The sequence below is a fragment of the Curcuma longa genome, unplaced genomic scaffold (assembly GCF_044706935.1).
Source record: "Curcuma longa cultivar G26 ecotype Majalengka, Jawa Barat unplaced genomic scaffold, ITB_CL_G26_1.1 contig_21042, whole genome shotgun sequence".
Lineage (NCBI taxonomy): Eukaryota > Viridiplantae > Streptophyta > Magnoliopsida > Zingiberales > Zingiberaceae > Curcuma > Curcuma longa.
In genome coordinates, this window is record NW_027431545.1 from 7,227 (window position 1) to 18,150 (window position 10,924).

At 38.6% G+C, this 10,924-nt stretch overlaps 2 protein-coding genes across 2 annotated transcripts; one reads left to right on the plus strand and one right to left on the minus strand.

Moving 5' to 3' along the window:
- Positions 1-255: 255 nt before the first annotated feature.
- LOC141817575 (uncharacterized) lies at positions 256-6,798 on the plus strand. Its single transcript, XM_074705214.1, has 6 exons — positions 256-288; positions 804-1,039; positions 1,131-1,386; positions 6,058-6,237; positions 6,350-6,505; positions 6,591-6,798. Exons 1-6 carry the CDS (start codon positions 256-258, stop codon positions 6,762-6,764), a joined length of 1,035 nt encoding a protein of 344 aa, XP_074561315.1. The 3' UTR covers positions 6,765-6,798.
- Positions 6,799-7,105: 307 nt separating this feature from the next.
- Positions 7,106-10,582, minus strand: LOC141817574 (translocase of chloroplast 101, chloroplastic-like). Its single transcript, XM_074705213.1, has one exon. It carries the CDS (start codon positions 10,459-10,461, stop codon positions 7,174-7,176), a length of 3,288 nt encoding a protein of 1,095 aa, XP_074561314.1. The 5' UTR covers positions 10,462-10,582; the 3' UTR covers positions 7,106-7,173.
- Positions 10,583-10,924: the final 342 nt, after the last annotated feature.

Below are 10,924 nucleotides of genomic sequence, written 5' to 3' on the forward strand. Positions count from 1 at the left end.
AATTTGGAAAGCAGAGGGAGACGGAGAAAGTGGCTCAAATTTATAGAAAGCGCAAGCTTTTTGATCCTGACGGAGGAGGGAACGAATATGGATTGTCAAATGCAACCCTAGGGCGAGTCACTTGCTTCATGAAGGTGAAGGTGGGCGTTGGGGTGGCAGATTGCGCGACAGCAGGAGGAGGAGGAAGGATGGACGAAGTGGTACGATCTCTTTCCTAGACGCGTTGTCATTGAGGTCGTCGCAGTAAGCGGAAGGATGGTGGTGGCCGACTCCAACTCTTTCAACAAGGTGATGATTCGTCCTCCCTCTTCCTGTTGACGCTTCGATCCGTTTACTACTTTGTTGTTTTTTTTTTTTGTTGATCTAAACGAAATCAGCCGTATAATCGAACAATTATTTATTTTCGAGCTGAAAGTGGGCATTCTTTTTGGTTATAAACTGGCGAAGAAAATCTGAATTCTTTGATGCAAAATTTGATTCCTTTTTAGGCTATTAGCAGCTTCTTCGATAGTATCGATCTCGAATGAGTTTTGGTCCTTGTCCTTTAGTTTCTGGACATGTTGATGCAACGAAGAATTATAACATCGTTCGAGACGGTGTCTGTCTTTCCTTTGAGGCCTGAAATTCTTTTCAGCCTCAAGATTTATTCGATTGGTCCGTATCTTTGTTTTTGTTCCTCTTGTCATGATTTCTTCATTGTTAAAATCACTAGCTCCTAAATAATGCATATTATTTTTGTTCAACAATCATATGAATTTCAAATGAAAGATATAAAGATCCAATGAGCTGCCATCTCTCCACAGGAAACGCTGATAATCAGGCATCCAAAGAAATATCCACTTAAGTTATGGGTGGCGGTTTTGGGATTATTCATGTTAAGTGGCATCTACATATTCTCCCTATGTATGAAGCAAAGAGGGTTCCTAGTTATACCGAACCAAGCGAAGCTGAGAGCAAGAAAACAATCTTGTCATGATCCTAGCATCCTACATTTGGAGCCTCGATATCTACATTACCCAGAGCCTACATCTTACAGTAGGTAATGAAGTGTGATTGTTGCAAAAAAAAAAAAAAAAAAGTTTCCTGTCAGCTCCCTCCCTGTATGATGAACACTTGATTTTTTGATGCAGGAATGAATGTGCTTGTACACCTGTTAGATTCTTTGCTATTTTGTCGATGCAGAGATCTGGGAGTGGATGGTTTGAAACATTATTAAATAGCCATGTTAATATCAGTTCACATGGTGAAATTTTTTCTGTGAAAGAGAGGAGGAGCCATGCTAATATCACACGGACACTGGATAAAATCTACAATTTAGATTGGTACAGTAGTGCATCTAAAAATGAATGTACTGCAGCTGTTGGTCTGAAATGGATGCTTAACCAGGTAAAAATGCTCTATGACATGAACCGGTAGCACGTCTATTTTAGATAAACTCCTTAACAGTATAATCATTTTGGTTCCATAGCTTTCTTAGATTCAGCTGAAGTGCAATATTCAATCTAGTTGTAAAGTTTTTTTCATTAGGCTATAGGCTAATTTCATCTAATTCTGACTTGATTACTTCTATAATGAGTTAACTTGCTGTGCCTGCAATTTTTTTATCCATCTACCCTTTTTTCATTTCAAATTGTAGAACTAGGGTCTCAAGGGAAGAAAGTTACATTGGTGCAAATTGATTCATCAAAAACATCCTTGTTAGTTCTAACTATTTTAGGTAGTTTCAATAAAGCTTATTCCTATTTTATTTGTAGATGGAATTGTGTTTATTAATGGGAGTAAAAAGGTTGATGTATTTGGGTTGAGAAAGATGAATGTGTGGAATCACTAGAATGTATATAAAAGACCCTAATTTTGAGTGTAATGAATTGGATGAGAGAAACTAGGTTGAGACAGTATGAACATGTTAAAAGATGACCAACAAATCCTACAGTCTAAAGAACCAAAACTATTAGAGATGCAAGGTACAAGGAGTAAAGAAAGACCATAAAAATCATTGACTTAGACAATACAATGGAAAATAATGTAATTAATTTGAATATTACTGGTGTTATAGCTTTGCATAGATCTCAATGGGGGATAGGGTTATGTAGCTAAGTCAAATAGTTGCGACAAACACAAGTGATGTTGATGTTGATGAAGAATCTTATCCTCCATGAACTTATGTAGGCTATATCACTCATGCAGCTTGATTGTTTATGTTTATTTTGTTTCCCTTATGATGGTGATAGCGATGTTTATGTTTATATTGTTTGCCTTTCTTGATCATTTTAGGGATTACTGATGCTCAGACAAATACTTACTCTGATGGAATACTTAATTTGTGGTGAGATCATATGATTTTCAGATTTGGATTATGTATGAGATGATTTATCTTTTCAATGATAAAACTTGAAAAGATATGGATTTACCTAGTTTTTACATCTTTGTTTGTTCATCAAAAATTTTCACTCCATTAGATTTTGGAGGAAGCTCAAAGGGAAATATAGATTGGAAAGTAAGGTCTTTATGCTGGTGTATGTTTAAGTGGGGATGATGCACTTTTATCTCTATGGTTCTCAGGCTTATGACATATGCCATATGTGATATGGTTTACATTAATCATGGCTAGTGATGTGGTCTCTATAGTGACCAAGCATCATAGAATATGCTATGCAATATTTTTTTAGCAGATTCAAGGTTTTATGCTAAGCTAATTAACTATATAATTTGCAATGTTGCCAATGTATTCTATTGAAATTCAAATTGAATTTGTGAAGTCTGTACCTTAATGTTGATTTTTGTCTCAATACTACGGAAATTCCATTATCTTATTGCATTTGCAATTCAACTTCAGACTAACTGGAATCCCAGTGAAATATGTTAACTATACTACATGTGATTCTTGCTTTTTAGTTTCAATCCAGTGAGATATATTGAGACAACTAGTTAGTTTTGAACTTGTATTTGTTTAGTTTGTGCATAATACAAACCTCGCATCCTATTAAGCTTAGTTAAAGTATTGCCTAGTTATGTTTTATCATGATCCACCACTGTCATAGAGACTTTTCTACTCATGTACCAGACATAAGTAGTTTCGGTCTATTGTTGCATGGAAATTTGATAACAAGTTTATTCTACTGGTTGATCATTCCCGGAAGTAGAGGATTGTTTACAGACCAACCTTAAGATGCTTGAAGATAATTTAATTTCCTAGAAAAAATGTTTTGGTAATATTCATCTTAAGAAAAAGAAAGTAATGGGCAGAGTTGTGGGGATCCAGTGGACTTTATGGAGAGGCTAAACCCTTTCTAAGTCAACTCGAGTTTGATCTAATGCAGGAGCTGACCAACTTCTGTTTGAGGAAATGCTATGGTTTCTATAGCGGAATGATTGCATCAAACTCAATGATAAGAGTACAAGATATTTCTATATCCGTGCAGTTGTGAGAAACTCTAAAGTTGTTATCACACCAAATCAACAACCAATTAGGAATATAACCAAAGAGTCCTATAGTCTGCTGTAATTTCTTAATTTAGCAGACTTTATCATTTGAAAATGGCAACTCAGGTTACTTTGTAACAAGAAGCCTTCCTTCCATCTCACCAAATCATCGACAGGTATTATGGAAATGAGATCCTTCAAATCTTCATGCTATTTTTATTTTATAAGAATTAGAGCATTGTTGGATTGAATATTTTTGAGTCCATCCATAAGATCTTATACCAAACAGAAAGTTGAAGTGTTAATCCTATTTTACTTGTGCTACTACCTAAGAAGGAAAGGGCAATGGACTAAATTGCCCTATCAGTCTTTGCCATGTTGTGTATAAATTTCCATCCCTGTCTTGAAAGCGAGGAGAAGCTGTATGATGAATAAATTCAATCTTGAAAAGACAAGCTGTATGATGAATAGATTTAATCTTGAAAAGACTTGTAGATCTTCCAACACTAACTGAATTTAGTTTTGGATAGTATATGCCTCTTTGGATTCTCTAAAATGATGAACTAACACAGTTTTAGTCTTCAAGGGGAGTTAGAAAAAGTTGCTAATTGTCTTCTTATTTGTTCATTCCTTATCTTGAAAGTATCTCAATCTATCCACGAGAGGGCCTGAATTTTCATGGAAGGTGTTTAAAGTTAGTGGGACAAGAACAACTTTAACTCATTTGTTTCTTGCTTACAACCTATCACATGCATATAATCTTCCCATGTGCTTGTTTTGCTTTCCAAATTTTTAGTGGCATCTGAGAAAAAACAAAATCTTAGCTAATCTGTCATCTTTTTTCCATGGAACATGGTAGAGGAGTTGAAATTGTAAACATATCAATCTGGATTCAAACAAGTGATGAATATCAGGAAGTACCTAGTTCTTTGTACTTCATATGGTTCGAGCACAGATTTTATATAGCAATTTGAGGTCTATTATAGAAGACTAAAATCAAGTTCAAAGGTTGACCTTCTAAATTATTGTACATGGCAGGTCACATCAAATTAATTCAGTCAGTTATTTCCATGTTTCTGAGCTTTCATATACATGCTCATCTGTTTCCTTCTAACATCTTTAGTGCCATAGAGAAGTTGTGTTGACAGTTCTTTTGGGGGCAACATAGGTGTAAGAAGACAAATCCATTTGGTAGGATGGAACAAAATATTAGAAGATGGATAACTGGAGGACTGGTTTTCAATTGCATAGTCAATTTCAATACCACTCTACTAGGCAAGCTATATAACAGGGTACTATTTATTGGAGACTCAGGATCAAAATGCTGAAGGGAAAGTATGGGAATTTTGGACTGATAATTGACAATCATCTTTGTCTGATTAACACATTTGGTGCAATGTTTGCAGTACATATAGGAAAGCTAGCTCTTGGTACTGTTTGGGAACTAGACAATGGTAGATCAACTAGTTTTTGACATGATTATTGGTTGAACAAAAGTGTGATCCTTACTATTTTAGATGTAACCACTATTCCTGCAAATCTATTCAGAATCTCAATTGCAGAGACAGTTAATAATTAAGGATCATGAAATTGGGAAATTTTATACTCTCTACCATATTCAGCTTGATTTTGATTACTTAAATGATTCGTCGACAGCAAATTGATGTCATGAATCTCCTCCCTTTTTAGCCTGGCTTCAGTTGGGAAATTTAGAGCTGCAGTAATCATTTGGATGGCCAACCTTCAATATAGCGGCTTAGGTACGTCTATAAAGATCATAATGGTACCTTTGTTGATGTTTGTGTTTTGTACAAGCCCGACAATCATTCTCGATGTTAACCATTAAAGGTGTCCTTTATAAAGCTTAGCAGATGCCCTTAATTAGGGTTATAGAGGTGCATTCTTTTTTATTTCTAATCAAGTTTCATAAATAAAAGTTTGGCTCTACTTGAGCTCCGTTGACCAAAAAATTTTATAAACCTAGAATGAGCCTATGGAATTGATTCATTCATTTCTATGATGTTGTGCATGGATCATGATTGCCCCCGAGACATAATTGAATTGATTACAACATAGCAGAATTGTTGAAGTGGACAAGGATTGAATCTCGACGAAGCCGAAGCAATATCCTTTTCCATCGTGGTCAACTGTAGCTTTTCGATTTACCTCTTCATAGATAATCGTGAGGCCGACTGTATAAGGTCGCTGGAATGACAAATTCTATCTTTTGTTGAAGTGCATGGATCATGAGTCGTGTTAAACTAGAATACATTAGTTAAAGTGTCAGCTGATGCTTGTTGACATGCAGGCTATAGAACTTTGCACAATCTTGCAACTAATGTTTCCGAAGGGACTGATTTTCCAGCTACTTTCCCTCTAAATCCATTAGAAAAACAGTCATAATGTGTTCTAATCACTGGTAATCAAGTTCAAAAAAAATGTTAGAACTGGAAACAAGTTTTTTCTACAAAATTTTTTAATAGCTTTTCACCTTGAATTTCATTGCCGACTTCTCTTTTGAGTACCAAACACTTACCAACTTTAACAATATGATTTTGTTCTTATTTTGTATGTAGTTGTGCTACCGTTGATTAATCTTGTGTAATGTTTTGACAAGCTTACCTGCTCTTTTAGGGTGTCATGCAACATCACAAAAGCATAAACGAGTATTTCAATAAGAGAGGAGTCTTTGTAATATTTCTTTTCAGAAGAAATCTACTCCGTCGTTTAGTTTCAATACTTGCAAATACTCATGATCGCAACCTGAAGCAACTAAATGGGACACATAAAGCTCATGTGCATTCCAAGAATGAGGTATCCTGTTATTGTATATATTTGTCCTACTTGAGAAATGTGTGAACTATAGAAACCTGATATCTCCCACACAAACTACAATTTTAACAGTTGTTACTTCTACAATATGCAGGCTGCCATTCTTGCAAAATATAAGCCCACGATCAATATAACATCATTGATCCCTGAACTAAAGCATGTCGATAAATTGGGTACTGATTCTTTGGACTATTTCAAGAGCTCCCGTCATATTCTACTCTACTACGAGGATCTTGTCAACAACAGGACTGTAAGTTATCTATTGCTCTGCCTTGTAAATACATCACTTATTGCAGTTCAGACCAGCTTAACTCTAATAGCCATTTGTTATGCAGAAGCTGATGGATGTTTTGGATTTCTTAAAATTGCCCAAGCAGAAACTTTTCAGCCGTCATGTAAAAATCCACAAGAAGCCACTATCTGATCAGATTGAGAACTGGGGTTCTGTCTATGATACACTGAAGGGAACACAGTATGAGGCTTTCCTGAACGCTGACTACCAATTGTAGGAAGGTATTATTAAGTTGTTGTAGATAAGTTTCTTGAATTTTTTTTGTTCTTCCCTCTGAACACAAACAGTGTTCACATCCAGCAATCTGTTGGGTAAGTTTTGCTCCTCTGATTCTAACAGGTTCTTTAAGTGATTTATTCATCTGTAAATCATCCTAACTTATTAATTGTTTTTTCATCTAAATTTACTTCAATTGATCATTGGATTTTGTCTAGATGGTTAAGCCCTTACTCACTTCTGCCCTACAATTTATTTTATGCCATATTCAGTCCTTCAGATGTTCTAAGCTAAATTTAAGCATTTGGTATTGTAGACATATCTAAATAAGAAGAAATATAGTTAAAATAAATAAATATTGAATAAGAAAGGAGAGAGATCCACTAATGCAAACTTGCTAGCAAATCTAGCTATGAAGTGGTTTCACCACCATATATCATGCTCTTGAGCATAGAAAGAGCAATGGGTATAATACTCACTAATGCAATTTGAAGGTTTTCTGAGGTGCTCATCCTGATGATGATCTGCCCATTCATCTTGTTGCTCAGCCTGACATTAGCCACCACCTTAGAGTTTCTTCCAACAGGACTCTGAGTCTGAAAGTTTGCACCCAAAATTGAGTTATTACGCATCCTCATCAGAGAGATCGCCAAGGTCGAAAGCCCTTGGCTGATGGGATACTCCTTGTCTTGTGAGCGAGCTTCCAAATTGATCCCGTAAGCAATATCACCTTGTGCTCGTACAGCACCAGTGGTTGCTCTTACACTCAACTGCTTCCCAATAGACAGTTGGTCTTCAAATTTTAATCCAGTGGTTATAGTTTCACCCAAGAAGGTTACAGAAATCCCTCCTGTGGCCTTGTTCTTCTTTGAGGTCTTTCGTTTGGTCTCGCACTGCATGGTGTAAGCAAGTTGTTTTCCGAGCGCTTGAATGTTGAGACCTGTAAGAGTCGAACCAACTTCTCCATGCTTAGCTGCAATGCAGGAATCAACATGGATGCTGAATTCCCTTTTGTCCTTAGTCACTTGAGCAGATAACACAGCTGGAAAACGGCCAGCGAAAGCAAGGTTCTCCTCGAGGTTTAACCCGTCAAAACCATAATCATGGTCCCAACCATGTGCATCCAATACTGGCCGAACCTGAAGATGGGAAGTTGGCTCTAGAAAACGGTATCGATATGTTGGGGCATCACAGTCAAACGAGGGTGGTAATACCATATCAGGCATAGGGATTGGTACAGTTGCTGGGGCATCATCATAGTAAAAGTCTTCAACCATCTCATCATCCCCAAAACCTTGCCGCCTTTTCTTGCTCTCTTTGAGTCTTTTGAGCTCATCTTTCCACTGTTTCTTCTGAAGAAGCTTCACCCGGTAATCGTACTCGTCATAGTAGGCTCTTTTTTGCTCCTTGGTGAGCTTGGCAATCTGCAATTTCCTCAAGGGCTTAAAAGGAGGAAGTTGATCATATTCATCTTCTTCTTCCTCCTCCTCATCTGATAAGTCATCAGAATCAACATCAAAATTCTCATTGTCAACTCTTTGGTCAGTGGGCAGTTTTGGATGTTCTCTTGACTGTAACAATGAAGATAGCAAGAAAGGAAGCGGCGGGAACAGAGTTCGTCGGCCAAACAACTTTGCAGGAGAAGAACCCTGAAGCTTTAGCAGTGAATTGACTTCCGATATTATCTTTAAAGAAACACAAAGCAGCAACAATTGTGGCCTCCAAATTACACCATTGGGAAGCATCATGCCTTGGCCCTCATGATTCTCTACAAGAGCTACTGGATTCATTATGCGCATGTCTCCTGCCGCTATCCGAATGGACTGCTGGACGGCATGTGTCCGCTGACCTACAAACACCTCATAACTCAAGGGAGAACCCATAGATCCCTCAGGCGGCGCAGAACCAGCATGTGTGAGAACGATGATTGCATTGGACCAAACAGAGACACCCATAGTGCTCGTGATTGATTTCAGCAGAGGCAGATCATTCTGATCTCTGCCTGCAGTGTCCAAGCGATCCACATACAAAACAATTTCCAGAGGGGGGTTTCTCTTTGTCTTCTTCTTTATGGATGTCAGCATTCTCCTGCTTGATCCCTGGTCCATGGTAGAAGCTCTGAGACCTGGAGTGTCCACTACATGAATTTTAATGCCATTTACCATTCCACTGATTCCTTGGACAGAAGAGGTTGCTGGCTCAAATGCACTAGTTTGAGACATCTCCTCGCCGAAAATGGAGTTAATGGTTGCACTCTTACCCACCCCACTCTTCCCAAGCATAAGGATGTTGCATGACAAGTCTAGACTCTCTTTGCCATTGCCATTCTCTTTGAGCTGCAGTGCCTGCCTTTTTGCACCCTCAATATTACCACCACTGTGAATACCTTCAGCAAAGCTCAGCTGATAGAGAACTTGGATGACCAAAGGGTCTTCGGGTGAAACCCCCAACCTATGAACAAGACGGAGAAACTTCACTTTCAGCCGCTCGATCTTCTCATGCAACTTCTTCTGTTCTTCAGTCATGTTGTTATCAGGTACTTCAGAAGAGGGAACAGGGTGGTTAGCTCGTGAGAGGTGCATAGGAGGTTTCAGAGCCTGGAATGAAGATCCTAACCCAGTTGGGCGATCATGTGGGGCACTCCTATAAGAGTCTAGAGAAGTGGCAACAATCCTTCCATCAGCAGTAGAGCCGCTTGCCAACTTCAAAAGCGCAACCAATGCCTCAACATCCATGATCTGATTTGGATCCTCCACATTGCTAACAGTATCTTCATCTGAATCTGAGACAATCTTACCATCTATGTGATCCTTTGAGCTATCAAGCATCTCTTTTATTGCCTCTGAGACATTAACCAAATCATCTGGAACCGAACTTGGCGCTTGAGCTTCGCTATCCTTAGGCTCGTCTCCTTCGACCTCCTCCCTTTCAGATTCATTGGCAGTAGCAGATAGAGATTGCTCTGAGGCAGGCATGGAGTTATTATCATGGTGCACCTCAGGGGCATTCACATCCAATTCAGGAACATCCACAATATCAGAACCTGCCTTAAATGCGATAACAGCTACCTTATCATCCACATCGCCCTTCTCGGGGGAGGCTTCTGTGATCTGACTGTCCATGGAGTGGATCTCTACTGGTTCCTTTTCTAGTGTATCAGCAATAGGAACAGCTTGAATATCTGGACTGGAAATTTCCCCCAACTCAATGGGAAAATTCTCGCCTTTCTCATCCTCAATTTGCCTCTCTTCTTCTGTTCTTAGAAGATTGTCATCCTGAGCTGGTTCTTTCTCCTCGACACCGTCCAAGTTGAAGTTTTCAGATGGTGAACCATATTCCACACTCGTTGCGTCATAAATCTCGTCAAAATCTTCATATGATTCATTGTCTTCGAACTCTTCGTCCTCCTCGACTAGCTCCGCATCAGATTCCCCGTCCCCAGAGGGCTTAGCTTTAGGCATCCAGGAATTGCTCGGCAAGCCAGCTCCTTTGGGCAACAGGAGGACCTCCGACGAGCCGACGATCTCTTCGTCGGCATCAGAGGCGGTGTCAAATTCCTCCTCCAACTCCGCCTCCTCCTCCGATACCAGCAGCGGCTCGTTTTCGTCGGACGAAATGGGCGCACGGATGCGGAGAGAGGCCGGAGAAAGCGGCTGCTTTGTAGCGGAAAGGGAGGCGGGGTTGAGCGACGAATCCATGAACGAGGTAGCAAAAACCGTATTGCTTTGGATTCGAAGGAGAGGAGGATATGGATTTCGAAGAGGGAGGAGCGAGAGGAGAGCCACAGAACATAGCTCTGTGGCAGAGGAGGCAAGATAAGGTATGGGATTGGAAGGTTTCTAGGGTTTTGCTTTACGATGCTAATTCGTTAATATATTTCATAGCAGTTTACTAATTTTTTTTTGAATGGATGGATTATTAGGTTAAATTGCCTTTTCAATTTATCTGTTTTTTAAATAAATTATTGAAGAATACATTTCATCCATCAATTTATTTAATTTAACGAAATAAAGTTTTTGTTTTCCTTTTTCCTATTTTTTTCTTTCAAATGTTTTATTATTCAAAATTTAATTATTATATCAAATTAAGTATTTTCTCCCCTGCGCCCAAAATTGCGGATTAGGTGATCCAATCTCTTCAAACAGGTCAATTTGTTAACGC

What these genes read in the sequence shown, in the direction of transcription:
- LOC141817574 (XM_074705213.1), bottom strand. Translation starts at nt 10,461, where the DNA reads ATGGATTCGTCGCTCAACCCCGCCTCCCTTTCCGCTACAAAGCAGCCG.
- LOC141817575 (XM_074705214.1), top strand. Translation starts at nt 256, where the DNA reads ATGGTGGTGGCCGACTCCAACTCTTTCAACAAG. An exon ending in ACTCCAACTCTTTCAACAAG is followed by an intron (nt 289 to 803) that starts GTGATGATTCGT and finishes ATCTCTCCACAG; the next exon opens with GAAACGCTGATAATCAGGCA. An exon ending in ATGTGCATTCCAAGAATGAG is followed by an intron (nt 6,238 to 6,349) that starts GTATCCTGTTAT and finishes TACAATATGCAG; the next exon opens with GCTGCCATTCTTGCAAAATA.